The sequence below is a fragment of the Lampris incognitus genome, chromosome 10, assembly GCF_029633865.1.
Source record: "Lampris incognitus isolate fLamInc1 chromosome 10, fLamInc1.hap2, whole genome shotgun sequence".
Classification (NCBI taxonomy): Eukaryota; Metazoa; Chordata; class Actinopteri; order Lampriformes; family Lampridae; genus Lampris; species Lampris incognitus.
Window position 1 is genome coordinate 2,940,606 of NC_079220.1, and position 24,363 is coordinate 2,964,968.

The following is a 24,363-nucleotide window of genomic DNA, read 5'->3' on the forward strand; positions in this document are numbered from 1 at the left end:
CGGGCACCGCATGAATGTCTCCTTTTGTTATCTGTGAGGTTACTGCTTTATTTGGACCTTCTGTAAGGGTTGGCAGATTTAACGATCTGACTGGTGCCTCCATGTTCTGGTCATTATCGACCGGAGGTTGTGAATATAATTTTTCTTAATATTCCTAAAAAAAACTCTTGACTTTCCTTCTTTTGTAGGTGAGGGTCCTTAGTTTTGGTGTCCTTTTTCTTATATGTCGTGTTATCTACCTCTTGTTTTCGAAGGATGTAGGCCAGTAATGTTGTATATTTGCTTCCACCTTCACAGTACTTTTGTTTAGTGATCATTTTCTTTTGGATTTCTTGTGTGTGTGTGTATATATATATATATATATATATATATATATCTTCAATCTGGTTTATTTTCCTCATTATTTCTACTTTAACTTTGGGAATTGTCGACAAACTTTCACCTGCACCTACCAGTAAACGGGTGAAAAGTTTCAAGTTGTGCATGTCAAGTTACGTCCACAATGATGAGGATGAGCGGACGGACAGAGGGAATCGTGGACGTAAGTTGGTTGATATGTACAACTTGAAACTTTTCGCCTGTGTGCTGGGAGGTGCAGGTGAAAGTGTGTGGGCAGTTGTGTGCATGTGGTTGACATTTATCTGTGGTAAATCCTGCAGGCATCGCAAAAAATATGCCATTTTCGATAGCTGCGCCAACAAACAGGAAGCTGGTGTGACCGCTGCAGTAGAAACCGGAAGTCAGTGTACTACAGTTATGCAGAGTGGATTAAAGCTGGTAAACAAGTCTGTTCAGTTTGTCCGGTGGACAGTTGGAGACTTAAGGGTTCTTCCCCGCTCCATGTGTTCAGTGAGCGGGCGCCGGAAACTAAAAGAAACACGAACAGAAAGAATACAAGAGAGGGCAGAACCGAGGCTACCGTCTTCGGCGCCATCTTGATGACTCGATGAAATAATGGCAAGCTAAGTCATGCTGCCATTTTATTACAGCTTCAAACCCACCACAGTTAATCTCAGCAGATTAAGAGGTGCCTTATTGTGGCACAACTGAAAGCTAAATGTTCCAAGAAGACAGCTGGACGTATTTAGAAGTGATTTTTTCTTTGTTTTTTGTTGTTGTTGTTGCTTTTAGTGGGTTTTTCAGTGAAGCTGAAACAGGGATGGATTCAGAATCCTTCATTTTTGGCAACAAAACGTTTGAGGTCTAAAACTGTCAATCATGCCGCTCAAAATTAAAATGACCACTAGATGGCAGCACGTCCATGCTGCGAGTAATGTGAACCCGCACGCACGCGCACACACACACACACATACACACATTTGTTGAAGACACAAAGGGGAACGATAATGGATGAGGCAGGGACTGACCTCCCATTGCAGATGAGGGGGGATGTTTCTGATTTGCAGCTTCCTGGTCCTGCAGAGAGAGAAGAAGAAGGAAAACGGCGTTAGAGAAGTTAAAGAAGAACCAGCCTCATAGACAATCACTTCCTCACGAGCAAGGACACTGGCTTTACGACACTTTAGCCTCCGGATTAAAGCTTGCGAGCTCGGGGGCTGTGCGACTTCACGGAACAGACCAGTCTGAGCCAGATCTGAAGAGCACGAGGAATGACGACTTGGCAAACCACTGAGAGACTTGACTGCATGTTAAGATTCACAGACAACACAAGCACACACAGTGACATGCATGCATATACTACATGAGGACACACACACACACACACACACACTAGGCTGGCGCTGTTGTGTTTTTTGTCCATCTTCTAACTGGAAAAGTCCGTGTGTATGTGAGAAAGATCCACCAAAATCTGCCTTGTTGGGCAGTTTGTTCGTGACCTGCTGAGGAGGAGCCTACACCTTCACTAACGCTCCACTGCGGCCTTCACTGCCGGACTCAAGATCACTACCACCAAATCAGAGACGGCGCCACCCTGTTTCAGCGGACGTCTCGTGCCCGACCCAAAGTCTTTGTGTCCCCTCTGTCCCCATCCTGTGGATACTGTAGGTCAGGGGCGTCAAACTCCAGGCCTCGAGGGCCGCAGTGTCTGCAGGTATTTGTTGCAACCGTGCACTACACCACCTGATTAAACTACTTCCTCTCCCTCCTTGATCCAGGAGGTGAGCTAATTAGTTAAATCAGGTGGTGTAGTGCACGGTTGCAACAAATGCCTGCAGACACTGCGGCCCTCGAGGCCTGGAGTTTGACGCCCCTGCTGTAGGTGGAACCGGCCACCAACCCTGCTCCTGGAGAGCTACCGTGCTGCCGGTTTTCACGCCTACCCTAATTTAACACACCCAATTCAATGGATCCAGGTCCTGTTGAGCAGGTGCTCAGTAGACTCTGGTGTAGTCAGGTGCGTTCAGCTGAACTAGATGCTCAGCGAGTCTCACCAACAGACAACCTGCCGCTTCTCGTCCAGAGAGACTTTACACGAGTCGCACACAGGACTGAAGACGCTTTTCACCCATTTCAGCAAGTCTACAATCTGAAGACCTGATGTCCACACACAAGGCAGTCTCCACCGCCACGGGACACACACAGCTGAACCAATCACAAGTCACCGACAACAGAGTTCAAAGGTCAAAAGCACATCATTGACGCTGCGTTCGAAGGCAGCATTACAATGTGCAACGACCGGGATTTCACTCCTATCTAAAACGACCATGGGCGGTCAAAATGACCGCCGGTTTTTTAAACTCTACGTTCGGTCAAGATAAATACCCAGGTGAGATAATAATGCATTACATGTGTTAGTAAACAACTGACACCAAAATTAACATTTTAACGGCTATAAATCTATTTTTTTTAATTTAAACGTCAGAGAGACATGGTGGAGCTTGAATGACAAAATTGAAATATTGCTAATCTAACAAACGTAACAAGGCCTGTAACACGTGACATGTAAACAAAGACCTGCAAATAAATATTGAACCAGTCCGAAACAACGACCGGAACTTAAAAACTACTAGAACGACCGCGGGCGGTCATTTTGACCTCCACGGTTTTCAAACTCTATACTGTGTCAAGATAAATACCCAGTTGAGATATTAATGCATTGCATATGTTAGTATGGCTGAAACCAAAATTAACTGACACCAAAACTAACATTTTAACGACTATAATACTATTTTTCAAACAATTTAAAATGGCCGCTGTCCAACGCCTGCAAATCCTGCAGCGCCTCGGTGGTAGGCGTGGCGCGTCTGTAACCAGACATGTGGACAATAATTAAAAACATCAAGTTTAGACTAACTCATTTTAATAAAAATATATGCAATTTTAGGAGAATTCGGGGAGCGACAGGTCTGTACGCCCCCCCCCCACAAAATTATTATTAAACGGAAAATCCAAAACGGTCAAAATGACCGCCTTGGTCGTTCTAGTTAAGACTTGAACAAACCATTGCAAAAGTAGAAGCAAAAGCAAAGGGGTTTTATTTAAATATATATATATATATATATATATACACACACACACACACATATATATATATATGTATATATATGATACTGATTTGTGCCTTTGTCCGGGTAATGCATCTGCTGACTCTCCTTTGACTTGGGTCACACCGGCCTCCTGCAGAGGTGCTGCAGTTGCTTCTGGGCTGGCGTGCGTGACGTCACCTACTGTGCAGGGTTTTACGACGCCGGCGGGTTGAACCATAAACACGTCTGCTGGCTGCCGACTCTCAAAGCCACTCCGGGGAAACAGTGTTGGTTAAACGCGAAAATGTAAAAGTGCCACTGACCAAATGTCTAGGGACAAGTCACGCGCCTCATACCCCTTCACCTGTTTGCCCTTAAACACACCCCAGCTACTGTCTTACCCGTTTCCTTTACTAGTTCTCCATCAGACAGGATCCTTCTAGACAAGATTATTTCTCCTGGGGGCCTCCGGGTGGCGTAGCGGCCTATTCCCTTGACTACCAACACGGGGACCGCCGGCTCAAATCCCCGTGTTACCTCCGGCTTGGTTGGGCATCCCTACAGACACAACTGGCCGTGTCTGCGGGTGGGAAGCCGGATGTAGGTATGTGTCCTGGCAGCTGCACTAGCGCCTCCTCTGGTCGGGGGGAGGGGGAACTGGGGGGAATAGCGTGATCCTCCCACGCGCTACGTCCCCCAGGCAAAACTCTTCATTGTCAGGTGAAAAGAGGCGGCTGGCGAGTGGCGACTCCACACGTATGGGAGGAGGCATGTGGTAGTCTGCAGCCCTCCCCGGGTCAGCAGAGGGGGTGGAGCAGCGACCGGGCCGGCTCAGAGAGAGGGGTGATTGGCCAGGTGTAATTGGGGAGAAAAGGGGGGAACCCCCCCCCCCCAAAAAAAGATTATTTCTCCCATCCATCGTCTGGTGACGTCGTCTGGCCCTGACCTTTGACCTCCTGAGAACAGCGGCGGGTCATCACAGCGCTTAACCCTGTTCTCCCGAAATATTAAATATGGAAGAACCCGGAAAAATAGATAAAAAAGACCTGCACCTACACCTCCCCCGTTTCAGTTCCACCCCACCCAGCGGAGCACCGATCCCGCACCAGCCTTCAGAAAGGTGGATGGAAGCTTATTGCTACATCCAAACGCCCAACTGCTTACCCCACCACAAAACATCAGAACAATAAAAATAACACAACACACCCGTGCTACCACAGCAGATATGAATAGAGACGTATACATAACCTCACACACACAGGGACATCAATAAACACCTCTGTCTAAATACACAACACACAAGCACCCAACAACCCCCCTCACACACACACACACACTCACATACGAAATCTCAACCCCTCATGGTACCACCTTATCCTCCACCCCCACGTCCTATGTGTCAACCACACACACACAGACACACATACACCCTGCCCCCATCAAGTCACCATCATTGAACTTGTGTGACCCCTACTGTCGCCGCCCGCCAACTCCGGGCCGTCCCATTGGTGGATGCCATGGCAACAGGTCAGGAATGGGCTGGCGTAGAGGATGGATGGGCGGATAGGGGGACAACAATAAACCATCGCCTCACACTTGTTTCCCGCCTCTTCGTGTTTTTTTTCCCCCTGAGATATTCGTCTCCTTTTTGAACGGTAAAGGAGGTGCTCCCGCCCTGACCCCTTTGTCGAATAACTCATCTGAAAAAAGCCAACACAAAAATCAATAGCGAATGCAAATACAGCTCTCAAACGTGACATTTGTGATTTAAAAAAAAACAGGATGTGATGCGTGCGAAGCAGGAAATGAAGGAACCAAAGAACTCTCCAAAAATGTAGACGCGAGGTTGGTACCAAAGCACGTGAAATCTGGTGGAAAGGTCATGAAACCACATCCCTTACTGAAGGTAAAAATACAACAAGAAGAAGAAATCAAAGTACACCAACAGTTGTCAGCTGAAGCCTGGGAGAAACTTACGCTCCCATCTAGACACAGGTTCGAGGGCTCCTCGGCTCAGGCTTTAAACCCACCCTTAGTTCCAGCCCGCAGTGGAACAATGGAAACGACAGAGGAGAAACAAGGAGGATGAAAGGAGCGTGGTCTCTGAGGAGCAGCGCTGGAGGAGAGAAAGACTCTGCTGCCAGAGGGGTCAAAGGTGAAGGGTCAGAACTCTTTAGCCCAGAAAGAGGGGCCCCTGGAACTGGCGAGGCAAGTTTGTGCCGTGTGCCTCCGTGATAGTGTGCTATCAGCCAGTCGCAGGAGTGCCGATTCAACGCCGCGCTTACAAATCAACACCACACAAATAATTCAGTAGTACACTAATATAACTCCACCCGGGGCTAGCCAGCACCACACTAAAACACCGCATTAACTTAGCACTGCACTAACAACACGACACTAATAACTCAGCAGCATGCTAACTCGACAAAGCGCTAACACACTTCACACAAACTCAGCAACACACAAACTTCACATTATATGAGAAGATGAGCAAATTACTGATAAAGGCACAAGTCTAAATTAGACAGATCGTCATCTTCTATCAGTGTAGAACAACTAGAACAAAGACAAACGAACAAATGCACCCAACCACACACACATCTTTCAAATGTGCAGGCCACAGCAGAGGTGAAAGGTCGACAGGAAATGCAATACCGTATGCAAAGACTTCCTGGGAGGCGCACATTACAGGAAACTATTGCCTGCACTCGAATGTGATTGGTCAATTAAAGGCCAACAAAATTTGAAATCTGAAAATACAAGTCAAACTGATACCAAAGTTGAAGCGGCGGTAGACAACTTGTTTGCTTTAACTGATCATCATGAAGTAATTATGAAGTAAATGATTTCACAGTGTGATGGCTATAGAATAATGGCACCGTCTGTGTTTAGACCGATTCCCTAGAAGCCCCGCTTTCTCTATGCTATTCTGTCTGCCACCGGGCACGCTCTCGCGGGAAAATGACGACTCGGTTTACGGCACAAAGGAAGTGCGTCAACCACTGTGCAACCAAAATAGGAAGAGGATAGCGCTTAAAAAAAAGAAGAAGAAGAGGATGGCCCTTTTGTTTTCCCCGGTAGCTACCGATAGCTATCCCCAGTAGTGGAAAGGGCAGACGGTGGAACAACCGACGTGACAGTGGAAACTCTACCCGGCAAGAAAAAAAGAAACCCGCTGACGGAGGAGGTAAAGAAGGCGGAGAGGGAGAGTGAAAGAAACAGAGGTGAAACAAGAGTGGTTGTTTTGGGGTACAGTGCTCTGTGACGCCTATCACAGGGGAGGAGTTGGAACAGGTTGTGACCAGGCAGTGATGGATCTGCAGTGACGTTGCCTGCCCGTTTCCTGAGTCTGGGGGTGTATAAGTCCTGAATGGAGGACAGGTTGGCACCAATGATTTTCTCTGCAGACTTAACTGTCCATTGTAGTCTGTCCCTGTCCTGTTTGGTGGCCGATCCAAACCAGACAGTGATGGATGTGCAGAGGACAGACTGGATTACTGCAGTGTAGAACTGAACCAACAGTTCCTGAGGCAGGTTGAAAGTCCTGAGCTGGCAGAGAAAGTACATCCTCTGCTGGGCATTTTTGATGTTGGATGCCCACCTGAAGTTCTGGGATGTTGTTGAGCCCAGAAATATGTGGGTTTTCACCGCAGACACCGTGCTGTTGAGTATGGTGGGGGGGGGCAGTGTCAGGGGGCTCCTCCTGAAGTCCACTTTCACCTCCACTGTTCTGAGCATGTTCAGCTCCAGGTTGGTATGGCCACACCAGAAGGCCAGGTGGTCAACCTCCCGTCTATATGCAGACTTGTCACCATCCCGGACAAGGCCAATGATGGTTGCGTCATCTGCAAACTTCAGGAGTTGAACAGACGGGTCTCCAAAGGTGCAGTCATTTGTGTAGAGGGGAGAGCACACATCACTGGGGGGCGCCAGTGCTGAATGTCCGGGTGCTGGATGTGATTTTCCCCATCCTCACCAACTGCCTCCTGTCTGTCGGGAAGTTTTTAATCCACTGGCAGATGGGGGCTGGTACAGTGAGCCGGGTGAGTGTGGAGTGGAGAATATCTGGGGCGATGGTGTTGAATGCTGAGCTGAAGTCCACAAACGGGACCCTTGCATGTGTCCCTGGGGAGTCAAGGTGTTGGGAGATGTAGCGCAATCCCATGTCTACTGCATCCTCCATTGACCCGTTTGCTCGGTAGGCAAACTGCAGGGGATCGAGCAGGGGGGCCCGTGATTTCCTTCAGATGGGCCAACATCAGTCTCTCAAAGGATCTCATGACCACAGACATTAGGACAACGGGCCAGTAGTCATTTAAACATGTGATACAGGGTCTCCTTTGGACCGGGATGATAGCTGAGCTCTTGAAGTAGGAGTGGACTTCACACAGCTCCAGTGATCTGTTGAAGATCAGTGTGAAATGGGGGCCAGCTGGTCAGCACAGACTTTAAGACAGGAGGGTGACACGCCATTCGAGCCCGGTGCCTTCCTGGTCTTCTGTCTCTGGAAGTGCTGGTGCACGTCCTCAACACAGATCCTGAGTGCGGGTGGTGGTGGGGGGTGGGGTCAGTGGGGAGGGGAGAGGGGCTGGCAGGGGGTACAGTTGGTTGTGTGTTGTGGCCAGAGAGAGTCAGGTGTGTGAGGGTTTGCTTATCAACGAGCGCTCCGGCTCGCTTACCCCTTCGGCGTCTTCATCGTAGTCCGCACAGAGCTGCCCCAGCCGAAAGCTCAGCAAGACTTTCGTTAAAACGTTCAGTTAAAAAACAGGTATAAAAACAAGAAGAGTCAGTTCAGTTTGTCCAGTGGACAGTTGGAGGCTTAAAAGTTCTTTCCTGCTCTACGTGATCAGTGAGTGGGCGCAGGAAACTAAACAAATAAACAGAAACAGAAAAAGCACAAGAGAGCGCAGAACCGAGACTACCATCCGCGGCGCCATCTTGATGACGAAATCAACAGGGGCTTGTGATTGAAAGACCAAATCCACCATTACGTCACACAATAGGCAGGTAATGAGCGCAATGTTTACCGGAAACGTCCTGCTGCTGCCGATGTTCGTGCTGTCCACTTTCATATGTGAGAAGATGCCACTGTACCATTTCCACTAGATCAGTGTTTCTCAACCCAGTCCTCAAGGACCCCCTATCCTGCAGATTTTCTTTGCAACCCTGAATAGGTACCTGTTTGTAGTTATTCAACCAATCAGCAATGAATTTTGTCAGATGTTGCACACCTTGCATAATTAAGTGCTGCAAGATGATTGGTCGAGTAAGTACAAGCAGGGCTACCTATGCAGGGTTACAATGAAAATCTGCAGGATAGGGGTTCCTTGAGGACTGGGTTGAGAAACACTGCACTAGATGGTACCGGCTCGACTCGACCCGCTTCTGTGTCGTTTTCCATTACCGTAACAGTACCCCCTCGGTGGAGCTGGATTTTCAGGTCTCCATTTTTTTCTTTTTAATTTCAAAATGTACTTTTAAGATAACTCCGCTTCGACCGCTTAGGCATTTGAAAGGGTTGATGCTAGAGCCAACGGGGTGTAGGCACGGAAGTAGCCGTGATTGGCTGTTGCGTCGGCCAATAGACAGCGCGGAACCTCGAAGCGCACTGACTTGAAACAAACGATGCGCACTGAAACATTTAGCTAGCTAGCTTACAACTGACCTTAACACTGCCAGATCGTACTGTAACCCTAACCCTAACCCTACCACTATAGCTAGCTAACTAACGTTAACTTAATTCGCCCCAACTATTGCTCTGTCTGTCGGTCTGGCAGTCCGTGCGCTTCGAGGTTCCGCGCTGTCTATTGGCCGACGCAACAACCAATCACGTCTACTTCCGTGCCTACACCCCGTTGGCTCTAGCTTCAACCATTTAAAAATGCCGGGTGATATCCCATGCGCGCATTGATGACGCAGTGACGTAAAATGACGCAGGACGCGTTTCTTTGACCAATCACAGGTCTGCATTGATTTTGGTACCCACTCCAGTTTTTTTTTTTGGGACCTCGACGAAGGTGGCGCCGGAAAAGTGGTAACAGTTGCCAAAACGCCGGTACATTCCAGTAATGGGGAAGAAAAGAGCGAGTCGAGGTGAGCCGGTACCATATAGTGGGAAGGGGGTATTATTAAGGGAACCCTTTATAAGCTAAGGTTATGGAACGTCCAACATCGGTGTTATGTCGAAATCTGTTTCCCCGTCGAGCTCTGCATCCCCCTGGGATGAGGCAGTGCTAAAAGCACTGACTGCTTCCCCTCGTCAGGCTTTTGGAAGTTGGCCAATCAGAAGGAACCAGTTGGCTTTTGGGGAGGGGGGCCTTAAAGAGACCACTACAACAAGCTGCAAAAGCTTGTTTCAGAAAAATAATGAACTGAGGGGCTGCATAAAGGACAAGATAAATAAGGACTTTTTCAAAATTGTGAATCACACAAAGTTACCCTGGTGGAGCGCTACAATAAACATTTAGAACCACTTTAATTAATTATCCATCCATCCATTTTCCAAGCCGCTTATCCTAATTAGGGTCGCGGGATGCTGGAGCCTATCCTAGCATTGGGTGGAACGCGGGGACACACCCTGGACAGGTGGCCAGTCCATCCAAGGCTGGATTATGGACTGGGCATGCCGGGCGAGTGCCCTGGGGCCCCGGACCACGAGGGACCCCAAAAGGTCAGGAGTATTGTGTTCGCATATAGTAGGGATCCCCAATCATACCCTACAAGAGGCGTTTGTTCCAACCCTGCGTCGCGATGCAGGGCCCAAGCTCTATTGATGCGGGGGGCCCAAGCTACAGTCTCTACTGGTGCAGGGCCCCAAGCTACAGTCTCTACTGATGCAGGGCCCCAAGCTACAGTCTCCACTGGTGCAGGGCCCCAATCTACAAAGTCTCTATTGATGCAGGGCCCCGAGCTACAAAGTCTCTACTGGTGCAGGGCCCCAATCTACAAAGTCTCTATTGATGCAGGGCCCCAAGCTACAGTCTCTACTGATGCAGGGGCCCAAGCTACAGTCTCCACTGGTGCAGGGCCCCAATCTACAAAGTCTCTATTGATGCAGGGCTCCAATCTACAAAGTCTCTACTGGTGCAGGGCCCCAATCTACAAAGTCTCTACTGATGCAGGGCCCCAATCTACAAAGTCTCTACTGGTGCAGGGCCCCAATCTACAAAGTCTCTACTGATGCAGGGCCCCAATCTACAAAGTCTCTACTGATGCAGGGGCCCAAGCTACAGACTCCACTGGTGCAGGGCCCCAATCTACAAAGTCTCTACTGATGCAGGGCCCCAAGTTACAAAGTCTCTACTGATGCAGGGCCCCAATCTACAAAGTCTCTACTGGTGCAGGGCCCCAATCTACAAAGTCTCTATTGATGCAGGGCCCCAAGCTACAGTTTCTATTGATGCAGGGACTAAATTATTTGCTCTGAAACAAACATGTATTTCCTGTTGGCAAGCCGCTGTAAGTGGGGAGAAGGCTTCACAATATGTTTGCGGTGCTGTGAGCTGCTGTTCTCGTCTCCGTTTGTTTTGTGATTCAAAATTGTGTTGTCCTTTGTAGTCGCCATCCGAATCCCATGCAGATTGGCATAGCGTCGACTACCATGTTGGGTATTTGCATTAGTTTTACGTTTAACAGTGTTTAGTATTGTTTGCGTAGCCTATCTGACGGGGCGGGGGGGGGGGGGGGGGTAATGGACGTGCGTGCCCCGGGGCCCCCTGGTGGGATAATCCGGCTATGAGTCCATCTCAGGGCAGACACACACACACACCTAGGGACAATTTAGGGGGTCCGATTCACCTGACCGACACGTGTTTGGACTGTGGGAGGAAACCCACGCAGACACGAGGAGAACACGCGAACTCCACACAGAGGACGACCCCCAAGGCCGGACAACCCCGGGGCCCGAACCCAGGACCCCCCGCCGCGGCGCGACCGCACCAACCACGCCACTCCACCGACTCCGGCTTGCATTTAAACAAGACCACGACACGTAAGGTCGAGGGGAGGTTTACAGGTCAAGTGCCATGTGGGGATGGGGCTGAAGACTTTGCAGCTCTTCCACACGTGTGGTCTCTCAGGCTTGCTGTGTATGTTAACACAAGTCACCCGAGTCTTATTTCAGCGGCGGAGGGTCAGCGTTCTAATAAACCTATGTAGCTCATGTCCAAAACAACATGTAGGGGTACGACGAGTCACAGTGAAGTGCACTCTTCCTGCACCCCCATTCCCTGCATCCGCCCACCGCCACCTCTGATTTCAAAACGCCATGCTGCAGTTTTCTCTGGAGCTCCAGGAAGCCATTATAAGTGTCCCCCCCCCCTTTTACTCCCCAATTGTATCCTTGGGCCAATTACCCCACTCTTCCGAGCCGCCCCGGTCTCTGCTCCGCCCCCTCTGCCGATCCGGGGAGGGCTGCAGACTACCACATGCCTCCTCCCATACATGTGGAGTCACCTGCTGCTTCTTTTCACCTGACCGTGAGGAGTTTCACCAGGGGGACGTAGCGCGTGGGAGGATCACGCTGTTCCCCCTCCCCCCTTGAACAGGCGCCTCGACCGACCAGAGGAGGCGCTAGTGCAGCGACCAGGACACACACCCACATCCGGCTTCCCACCCGCAGACACGGCCAATTGTGTCTGTAGGGACGCCCGACCAAGCCGGAGGTAACGCGGGGATTCGAACCGCCGATCCCCGTGTTGGTAGGCAAGGGAATAGACCGCCACGCGGCCCGGACGCCCCCTTATAAGTGTGTTTTGGGTATAACATGAGATAAACCAATCAGAGGGTCCTCTCCCAGTCCCTTTGAAAGCCAGATGCAGTTGCACCTCAGCGTTTCGTTGGTATTAATTGCAGGTTTGTAGGAGGAAAGACGCGCCTCTGCAGGGGACACCGGATCTGCTCGGGGACGAAGCGAAGGCGAGCACGAGCAGATCACTTAGTCTGACTAACCATCATGACGTGTTTCTTCTTTTGGCACTGTGTGTCGTGCACACGCCTATGTGGGCAAATATTACAATCTTAATAACGCGCCCTTAAAATATCAGTAAAATACTGAGCCCATCTGATTGGTCAACACTGCTGGCAGACACTGACGAGGAGGCGGGGCTTATTCCACACATCCGTGTACTCGCTGCTGCAGAACTCAACGAGCGCAGCACTAACTCTGACAAACACACTGGTGTGTGTGTGTACTTAAGCATAGCATTGTACCAGTGTGGTTAACAGTAAGGCTTCTTTTAAGCTGATTAAATCACAGAGAGAGATAAATTCAGCGCTGCCCAGCCAACGTTAACAGTTCCCAGCAGACGAGCGGAGCAAACACACACACACACACACACACACACACACACACCAAATAGCAGCTTTTTTGGTGATGTGTTTAACAAGTCCTCCAACCCATAAGACCACCGAGGTGGTTTGTTGGGACCCAGCGGTGCTGGTCTGAGGACGTTGGGACTGTGCTGTTGCTCATGCAGCGTGAAGGTGGACCAGTAAGCAAGCTTGGGAGGAACCAACAGTTTACACGAGTATACATCATTCTTGCACCCCCCCCTCCTCCTCCTCCCATCTCTTGGCTCGTCGCATTTTGATTGGTAACGGAGGTCAAAGGTCATATGATGATGAGGCACCCAAGACGCCAGATTGTCGCTATTTACACGACCGCTAGAGGTCGCTTAACTTTAAAACGCAACTGTAGGTCGTAATAAGCCGCTCGTACAAACGACCGGTGGGTGGGTGGTTTTTAGGTGGAGGACAGTGTCGGTGTGCTCCGTAACAACACACTCTGTCTAATGTTCGTCAACACAAACAAGCCTGAGACGTGGGGTCTAAGGCCCGGGGTCAGGTCTTACTGACCCCGGGCCTTAGACCAACATGACTGACAGCTCTCTATTCAGCGGTCCACTGTGAATCCTGGTACAATCCAGATAAGGGGTCAGAATTACGCTTTAACTTCACCACCACCCCCCCCCCCGCGCTTCAGCCTACCAACCCCCCCACCCCCCCGCGCTTCAGCCTACCAACCCCCCCACCCCCCCGCGCTTCTTCGCCACCCCACCTCCGACACCGACGTGGCGAACTCCGGGGGGCAGCCGGGAAACCGCCGCAGCCGAGACGCGAACCCGGGTCTCCCGCACCACGGGCGACTACGTCAACCGACCCGGATCCGACCCGTTAGCCGAGGGCTAGCGGGTCCAGTCGTCCGTGCACGTTACACGCGCAACAGCGGGAATCTGCCGGAAGCAATGTGCACGGGGACTTGGGATTCTCCACCTGCAAAGGTCATCTTTATTAACGACCAGGAACCGCTTACCATAACTCCGTCCCCAGGGTGATCAGCGGGACCAGCACTGGGGTTTTGTTGTACATTTACAGCCGCCACCGGTCCCCCTCCGCAGCACGGTTGATCAGCTGAACAGCCAATCAGCATCGCTCCTCCAGGAGGGGGGCGGTCACCGCACACGACACGAAGAACTCAGAAAGGAAAAAGGACAACGTGTGTCTGAGAGGACAGACATAACAGCAGATGCTGTCTCGTGTTTGACAAAACCTAAACTGATCTTATCGACACCAGCTTAAGATAACAGTTGTAGCGATAAAGGAGGCGACGGGAAAGGGGGAGAAAGGACCAAGGAGGACAGAATAGAATAGGATAGAATAGAATAGAATAGGATAGAATAGGATAGGATAGGATAGGATAGAATAGGATAGGATAGAATAGGATAGAATAGGATAGGATAGAATAGGATAGAATAGGATAGAATAGAATAGAATAGAATAGAATAGGATAGAATAGGATAGAATAGAATAGAATAGAATAGAATAGGATAGAATAGGATTCACTTTGTTTGTCATTTGTATATATACATACAGCGCTCACTCTCTGCATGTAACCGTCCTATTGTATAGGAGCAGCTGCAGCACCCGGGGACCAACTCCAGTTCTTCTTTCCACTGCCTTGCTCAGGGGCACGGGCAGGAGTATTAACCCTAATGTGCATGTCTTTTTGATAGTGGGAGGAAACTGGAGAACCCGGAGGAAACCCACGCCGACACGGGGAGAACATGCAAACTCAGACAGAAAGGGTCTGGCACGGCCCGGGGTTCGAACCCAGGACCTTCTTGCTGTGAGGCAGCAGTGCTGACCACTGGGCACGGCCCGGGGTTCGAACCCAGGACCTTCTTGCTGTGAGGCAGCAGTGCTGACCACTGGGCACGGCCCGGGGTTCGAACCCAGGACCTTCTTGCTGTGAGGCAGCAGTGCTGACCACCGGGCCGCCGGTGCCGTCCAGCGTAATGCAGGAAGTGTTCCAGGGACTGTGTAAGGCAGATGCAAGCATTTTGTATGTGTATGTGACTTGTCCGCCCGTGTGTATAGTAAGACTTAAACAGGATCCCAATAAGTTCTGGTGTCAGATCCGCGACGTACCGTACAGCCTCCGGGCAGCGGACCGGCTCTGCAGCCACCCACGGGCCGCCCAGACATCCCACAACCAGGAGAACAGCTCCAGCTCAAAGTATTGCCAACCCCAGAGGAGGCGCTAGTGCAGCGACCAGGACACACACCCACATCCGGCTTCCCACTTGCAGACACGGCCAGTTGTGTCTCAAGAGACGCCCGACCAAGCCGGAGGCAACACGGGGATTCGAACCGCCGATCCCCGTGTTGGTAGGTATCGGGATAGACCGCCACGCCACCCGGACGCCCCTCAGAGGGCTTCTTCTCTCCACCAGCGTCACTCCAACACACTGCGGTACGTCTATTGTACGTTGTCTGTTGAGATGTGTCTCATCACCATCATCACTTTGTTTAGTCTTTAAACACGTCGCCCTGATCCTCCGCTGCTTTCCATCACTGCTCTTTCTGGCCCCGTAGCGCCGCTACACCCCCAGGTAACACACACCCAGGTAACACCCCCAGGTAACACCCCCAGGTAACACACACCCAGGTAACACACACCCAGGTAACACACGCTCAGGTAACACCCCCCAGGTAACACCCCCAGGTAACACACCCCCAGGTAACACCCCCAGGTAACACACCCAGGTAACACACCCAGGTAACACACACCCAGGTAACACCCCCAGGTAACACCCCCAGGTAACACACCCCCAGGTAACACCCCCAGGTAACACACCCAGGTAACACACACCCAGGTAACACCCCCAGGTAACACACCCAGGTAACACCCCCAGGTAACACCCCCAGGTAACACACACCCAGGTAACACCCCCAGGTAACACCCCCAGGTAACACACACCCAGGTAACACCCCCAGGTAACACCCCCAGGTAACACCCCCAGGTAACACACACCCAGGTAACACCCCCAGGTAACACCCCCAGGTAACACACACCCAGGTAACACCCCCAGGTAACACACCCAGGTAACACCCCCAGGTAACACCCCCAGGTAACACACCCCCAGGTAACACCCCCAGGTAACACACCCAGGTAACACACCCAGGTAACACCCCCAGGTAACACACGCTCAGGTAACACCCCCTGGTAACGCACCCAGGTAACACACGGTCAGGTAACACCCCCTGGTAACACCCCCAGGTAACACCCCCAGGTAACACACGCTCAGGTAACACCCCCTGGTAACGCACCCAGGTAACACCCCCAGGTAACACACGCTCAGGTAACACCCCCTGGTAACACACGCTCAGGTAACACCCCCTGGTAACACCCCCAGGTAACACCCCCAGGTAACACACGCTCAGGTAACACCCCCTGGTAACGCACCCAGGTAACACCCCCTGGTAACGCACCCAGGTAACACACGCTCAGGTAACACCCCCTGGTAACACCCCCAGGTAACACCCCCTGGTAACGCACCCAGGTAACACCCCCTGGTAACACACGCTCAGGTAACACCCCCTGGTAACACACCCAGGTAACACCCCCTGGTAACGCACCCAGGTAACACACGCTCAGGTAACACCCCCTGGTAACACCCCCAGGTAACACCCCCAGGTAACACCCCCTGGTAACACCCCCAGGTAACACCCCCAGGTAACACCCCCTGGTAACGCACCCAGGTAACACACGCTCAGGTAACACCCCCTGGTAACACCCCCAGGTAACACACGCTCAGGTAACACCCCCTGGTAACACACGCTCAGGTAACACCCCCTGGTAACACCCCCAGGTAACACACGCTCAGGTAACACCCCCTGGTAACGCACCCAGGTAACACACGCTCAGGTAACACCCCCTGGTAACACACGCTCAGGTAACACCCCCTGGTAACGCACCCAGGTAACACGCTCAGGTAACACACGCTCAGGTAACACCCCCTGGTAACGCACCCAGGTAACACCCCCAGGTAACACGCCCGGGTAACACCCCCAGGTAACACGCCCGGGTAACACCCCCAGGTAACACATCCAGGTAACACCCCCCGGTAACACCCCCAGGTAACACCCCCAGGTAACACTCCCAGGTAACACCCCCCGGTAACACCCGCACCATACGGGACCAACAGGATCCCTCAGCGCTGCAGAGCAGACGGCACTTAACTGCTCAACAATTCCTCACAAACAGCTTCTGACCACAGCTCTGCTGCACCGCGCTGCCGTCTGAAGCCACCCAGTCAGCAAACCGTGTGATGAAGCACGACCACACCGCAGCACATTACCCCACCCACACTGCTCCTCACGCACTGCTCCACACACACTGCCCCACCCACACTGCTCCACACACACATTCTCCACACACACTGCTCCTCACACTGCTCCACACACACTGCCCCACCCACACTGCTCCACACACACATTCTCCACACACACTGCTCCACCCACACTGCTCCTCACGCACTGCTCCTCACACACTGCTCCACACACACTGCTCCACACACACTGCTCCTCACACACTGCTCCACACACACTGCTCCACACACACTGCTCCTCACACACTGCTCCACACACACTGCCCCACCCACACTGCTCCTCATGCACTGCCCCACCCACACTGCTCCTCACGCACTGCCCCACCCACACTGCTCCTCACACACTGCTCCACACACACTGCTCCTCACACACTGCTCCTCACACACTGCTCCTCACACACTGCTCCACACACACTGCCCCACCCACACTGCTCCTCACACACTGCTCCACACACACTGCTCCTCACACACTGCTCCACACACACTGCCCCACCCACACTGCTCCTCACACACTGCTCCACACACACTGCTCCTCACACACTGCTCCTCACACACTGCTCCTCACACACTGCTCCACACACACTGCCCCACCCACACTGCTCCTCACACATTGCTCCACACACACTGCTCCACACACACTGCTCCTCCCACACTGCTCCACACACGCTCTCCACCCACACTGCTCCTCACACATTCTCCACACACACTGCTCCACACACACTCTCCACACACACTGCTCCACACACGCTCTCCACCCAAACTGCTCCTCACACATTCTCCACACACACTCTCCACACACACTGCTGCACACACACTGCTCGACACACACACCTCCACACACACTGCTCCACACACACTGCTCAACACACACCTCCACACACACTGCTCCACCCACACTGCTCAACACACACCTCCACACACGCTGCTCCACACACATTCCCCACACACGCTGCTCCAAACACGCTGCTCCACACACGCTGCTCCACACACACTCTCCACCCATACTGCTCCACACACACTGCTCCACACACACACCTCCACACACGCTGCTCCACACACACACCTCCACACACGCTGCTCCACACACACTCTCCACCCATACTGCTCCACACACACTGCTCCACACACACACCTCCACCCATACTGCTCCACACACACTGCTCCACACACACTGCTCCACACACACTCTCCACCCATACTGCTCCACACACGCTGCTCCACACACACTCTCCACCCATACTGCTCCACCCATACTGCTCCACACACACTGCTCCACACACACTGCTCCACCCACACTGCTCCACCCACACTGAAGACATTATTGTCTAATTACTGTGACGTTCCTCACTGGGCACTTTTAGATGCAGAGCGACCAACCTGGAAATGAACTCACTCACTCATTCATTCATTCCCTCATTCATTCATTCCCTCATTCATTAATCCCCCCACTCATTCGTTCACTCACTCGTTCACTTTCATTTGTTCACGTACTCATTAATTCATTCGTTCGTTCACATATTTGTGATTCACTACAGCTGTCCATCGCTGAGATGTCGGGAGGCAAAGGAAACCAAAAGATTCAGATGTGTTCTGCTGATGTGTTCTGCTGGTGTGTTCTGCTGGTGTGTTCTGATGTGTTCTACTGATGTGTTCTGCTGATGTGTTCTGATGTGTTCTGCTGATGTGTTCTGCTGGTGTGTTCTGCTGGTGTGTTCTGCTGGTGTGTTCTGGTGTGTTCTGCTGGTGTGTTCTGCTGGTGTGTTCTGCTGATGTGTTCTGCTGGTGTGTTCTGCCGGTGTGTTCTGCCGGTGTTCTGCCGGTGTGTTCTGGTGTGTTCTGCTGGTGTGTTCTGCTGGTGTGTTCTGATGTGTTCTGCTGGTGTGTTCTGCTGGTGTGTTCTGCTGGTGTGTTCTGCAGGTGTGTTCTGCTGGTGTGTTCTGCTGATGTGTTCTGCTGGTGTGTTCTGCTGATGTGTTCTGCTGGTGTGTTCTGCTGATGTGTTCTGCTGGTGTGTTCTGCTGGTGTGTTCTGCCGATGTGTTCTGCCGGTGTGTTCTGCCGGTGTGTTCTGCCGATGTGTTCTGCCGGTGTGTTCTGCCGGTGTGTTCTGCCGATGTGTTCTGCAGGTGTGTTCTGCCGGTGTGTTCTGCCGGTGTGTTCTGCCGGTGTGTTCTGCCGATGTGTTCTGCCGGTGTGTTCTGCCGATGTGTTCTGCAGGTGTGTTCTGCTGGTGTGTTCTACCGATGTGTTCTGCCGGTGTGTTCTGCCGGTGTGTTCTGCTGATGTGTTCTACTGATGTGTTCTGCCGGTGTGTTCTGCCGGTGTGTTCTGCCGATGTGTTCTGCTGGTGTGTTCCCCCCCCCCACACACACACACACCTAGGGACTACGGCCGGAGGAAACCCGTGCGAAACACAGAGGATGGCCCAGGACAACTCCCAAGGTTGCACTACCCCGAGACTCGAACCCGGGACCTTCTCGCTGTGAGGCAACCGTGCTAAGCCCTGCAGCACCGTGCCGCCCAGGCAGGTATGTCCCTGGGGGAGAAATAAAACTGATGTTTACGTTTCTTTTAACGCTGACCCGTTCACACCCCGCTGATCAGGGCCGGGCAGTCTTATCCAGACAGGCCCGGTGGGGGTGACGGTTTCTTTTCCGGCCAAGCGGTTGCACACCTGTGTCTCCTAATCAAGTTCCTCAGCAAAGACCCTCCTGCTTGATGAGTGGGATCAGGTGTGTCACGGCCTGGCTGGAAAAAGCAACACCTGTCAGCCACACCGGCCCTGTCTGGATAAGACTGCCCAGCCCTGCTGTAGGTGCAGAGGTGAACGATGGACCTTTTTGTCTCCGGTCGGCGTGACAACCGTCTCACTGGGTTAAAAATGCTTTAGATCAACGGCTACTTTTCACCAGAGAGATAAAGACACACACCACTTCATGGACGTAGATGACTGAGCTCAGTTTTAGATGCAGAGACATGGATGGATGGATGGAAGGAAGGAATGAGAAGTGGTTGCCAGAGAAACGGGAGGTTTCTCTTCTCTAGATGGCAGTATTACTCCACAGTAGAGAAACACCGTCCGGCGACAGTCTGAAACACGGCACCTCCTTTATGAAAGGTTCTTATACAGGAATCTGTTCCTACACACTCATGGAATATTTTAGCCCCAAGTTTGTCTCGTGTAGGAGACAGCGAGTCTGGGGGACCCCCGAGTCTACACCCACACTGACGTCTCCGCAGGCCGGGGTGGCTCTCGGTTCGGAGAGACGGACAGTAGATGTCAGCGGGCTTTGTTGCCCGTCTGGAAGACTCACTTGAGGGCTAAAAATGCCATGAGTGTTGTGTATAAAAACATTTTATAAACGAGGCCCCTGGACCTGCCGGGGACCTTCTTTCTCTTCCGCTGAGCAAGGCACCGACCTCCCCCCCATCTACTGCAGAAGGTGAACGTAGAACATCTCAGTCGGTCTTTCTGTGGACAAATGAAGGTCTAAATAATAATCATTGTCACATATTCAGACTGCGGGTGACACATCGTCTGATGCAAGACGGCAACGCTGCAGACTAAACACTTATTCCCAAACGTCTGCCAGGAGCCCGGCACACTGAGGGAGCAGGGCAGTGCAGGGGCTTAATATTTTATAGCAGCCATCTACCTAGCATGAAATCACAGATGAATATTTTATTGCTAATGGTGAAAAGCACTTGTGCAGAAGCAAACAAATAGCATTGCTTAGCTCCACCACCGCCAACCAACCAACCACACGCCGTATTTTAGCCCCGCCTACTACCCAGAGAGCATCAGCTGGTGAAGCCTGCCAACCAAACCCCGAGAGATAGCCCCGCCTCCATGTCCCCTTCCAATCAGTAACCTTACAGTCATATAACCCCGCCTACTAACATCGCTGTCAATCATTATCTCTCCCGGCCAAACATGTCGTCCCGACCAGCCCAGTTGAACCGGTCTGATGGGAGGTGCCCAGTTGTGTCAGGTGACTCTACAGCTCCTCCTTTGGTTTCGACTGGCAGGATGTTTGATTCTGCCTGATTATCCTTCTGTCAGCGTGTCACTCTCCTCCCACTCCCTCCATCCTCTCTCTTTCTTTTATCTTACACTCTCTCTCGCTTCACAACACGGCCCAAATCGCAATAAAGAAGGAAGCTATCCATCCATCCATCCATCCATCCATCCATCCATCATCCCGGCCGCTTATCCCAACCGGGGTGGCGGGATGCTGGAGCCCATCCCAGCAGCCACTGGGCGGCAGGCGGGGAGACACCCCGCACAGGCCGCCAGGCCACCACAGAGTTGACACGTTCACACCTAGGGAAGGAAGGAAGGAAGAAGGAAAAGCAGGAAGCTAAACACAGGAAAGAAGGAAAAGAAGGACACACGTTCTCATCCGCTCTCTTTACTGTTAATCCGACAGTCCCTCCGTCTCGCCCTCTCCGAGTGGTGTGGATGTAACACTGTACACTGTTCTTTAAATAGACCACACAACCCAGGGGCTGTGCGCGCGTGAGAGAGAGACAGAGACAGACAGACAGAGACAGACAGACAGACAGAGACAGACAGACAGACAGACAGACAGAGACAGACAAACAGACAGATACAGAGAGAGACAGACAGACAGACAGACAGACAGACAGACAGACAGACAGACAGACAGAGAGAGAGAGAGAGAGAAGGGTGGACAATGAAAGGCACGAGATCTCAGGGAGGGGATTCTATTTCCTTCTCTTCAGAGGAGTGACTCAATACATACAACTTATACACACACACACACACACAGACAACAGTGTGTGTCTTGGGCTCTGCTGCTCATTAACATACATTAATGTGGCAGTGTAAAGGTGGGTGACTGGCTGAAGTGGGCCGCTCCCGGGTGTCAGCAGGTATAGCATAGAACAGAACAGAACAGAATAGAATAAGAACAGAACAGAATAGAATAAGAAAAGAATAGAACAGAACAGAGCAGAATAGAATAGAACAGAACAGAATAGGATAGAATAGAACAGAACAGAATAGAATAGAATAGAACAGAATAGAATAAGAACAGAATAGAACAGAACAGAACAGAATAGAATAAGAACAGAATAGAACAGAACAGAATAGGATAGAATAGAATAGAACAGAACAGAACAGAATAGAATAAGAACAGAATAGAATAGAACAGAATAGAATAGAACAGAATAGAATAAGAACAGAATAGAACAGAATAGGATAGAATAGAATAGAACAGAATAGGATAGAATAGAACAGAATAGAATAGAACAGAATAGAATAAGAACAGAATAGAACAGAACAGAACAGAATAGAATAAGAACAGAATAGAACAGAACAGAATAGGATAGAATAGAATAGAACAGAACAGAACAGAATAGAATAAGAACAGAATAGAATAGAACAGAATAGAATAAGAACAGAATAGAACAGAATAGGATAGAATAGAATAGAACAGAACAGAACAGAATAGGACAGAACAGAACAGAATAGAACAGAACAGAATAGCTCTTTATTAGTCATCTTGTACATGCATACAAAGGGAATGTACTCTCTGCATTTAACCCATGCTAGCTGTGCAGCTAGGAGCAGTGGGCAGCCGCTGTGCAGCACCCAGGGACCAACTCCAGCTCTTTCTTCCTATTGCCTTGCTCAGGGGCACAGGAATAAAGTCTGCGCCCAACGTAGGGCTCGAACCCACGGCCCTAAGATCAAGCGTGTCATGTTCGGCCCACTGAGCTAGCCGGGCATATCTGTGTTAGGCGTTGATAGGTGTTTAATCTGTCTGAAGGCCTTCGACGCTGGCCCTGACTGCTGCGTTGCTCAACAGCCTCTGGGAAGATCCGAGAGGTTAATCCACACCTACGTTACCCCAACGAAAATAACGCATCGTTAAACGGGACAGCCGAGAAATGAATGCCAAGAGAAGGATGGAGTAAAACCGAGAACGAGGAAAAGAACTCAATGAGAGAGAAAAAGGAGTGTGTTGAGAGAGAGGGAGAGAGAGAGAGAGAGAGAGAGAGAGAGAGAGAGAGAGAGAGAGGGAGAGAGCGATCCAGTAGGTATCAAGTTCTCTTGGCTCTGATTGGTCCACATTTATAGGTAAAAGTTCATTTGACCAACTTGCAGCGATTCTATTTGTGCAGCTGACCTGCCCGCGGGTGAATCTTCCCCTATCAAATATTCATGACCCAGCCACCACATGCACGGTGTGCAGGCACACTGTTGGGCTTTTGTTTACCGACAAACTCTGCAGAGAAGAGGGAGAGTCGCCCGTGAGCCTGCATGTGGAGGTGACGGGGATTTGTTCGTATTCGCCTGAACCCGCGTACAGAGAAGACAGCAGGTTCTCGTCAGGTTTTTCTGGCAGACTGCAGGAGGCACCCGAATACCAGAAGGGTTTGAGCCAGGATATTTATTATTTATTTATTGTTTATTATTTTTGTTATTTATCAATACAGATACTTCAGTAAAAGTCAAACGAGCATGCAGAATCTACACTCGTCTAAACCACGAGACGACCGTAGCGTGTTGTGACCTGCTTCTGGGGGGACTAAACAAATGCTCACAAGAGCAGGACTGAAACCCGCCTGAGGAACCCGGCGCTTCCGGTGGACCAGCAGACAAATGTAGCGTCGCTCGACCGTCATGTCGGCACGTTTTAAGTCAGTTGGGAACTGGTGTTACACACACTGGGGCCATAACGCCTCTGCTGCGGGAATCAAACGTCCTTCACAAAACATATTTCCACGTTAAACGTCACGCAAACCCATGTGCAGGATAAGGAAATCCGCAGTGTGCTGCAAAAGAGACCAGAGAGAGACCAGACAGAGACCAGAGAGACCAGAAAGAGACCAGAAAGAGACCAGAGATGAGAAAGAGATCAGAGATGAGAAGGAGATCAGACAGAGACCAGAGAGACCAGAAAGAGACCAGAGATGAGAAAGAGATCAGACAGAGACCAGAGACCAGAGAGAGACGAGAAAGAGATCAGAGAGAGACCAGACAGAGACCAAAAGAGACCAGAGAGAGACTACAGAGACCAGAAAGAGACCAGAGAGAGACTACAGAGACCAGAAAGAGACGAGAGACTACAGAGAGACCAGAGAGAGACTACAGAGACCAGCGAGAGACCAGAGAGGGACCAGAAAGAGACCAGAGAGAGACTACAGAGACCAGCGAGAGACCAGAGAGGGACCAGAAAGAGACGAGAAAACAGGTCTGTAAAAATGGAAGCCGTTGATCAGCTCCAGGATTCTAAA

General features: G+C 51.1%; 1 protein-coding gene across 1 annotated transcript in view; it reads right to left on the reverse strand.

The window, feature by feature from the left end:
- The window catches only part of igf2bp1 (insulin-like growth factor 2 mRNA binding protein 1), a 98,768-nt gene that overhangs the window by 23,115 nt on the left and 51,290 nt on the right, over positions 1-24,363 (reverse strand). The window contains exon 3 of the mRNA XM_056288015.1: positions 1,368-1,416. Within this exon, the coding sequence (XP_056143990.1) occupies positions 1,368-1,416 (49 nt within the window). The remainder of the gene's footprint in view (positions 1-1,367; positions 1,417-24,363) is intronic.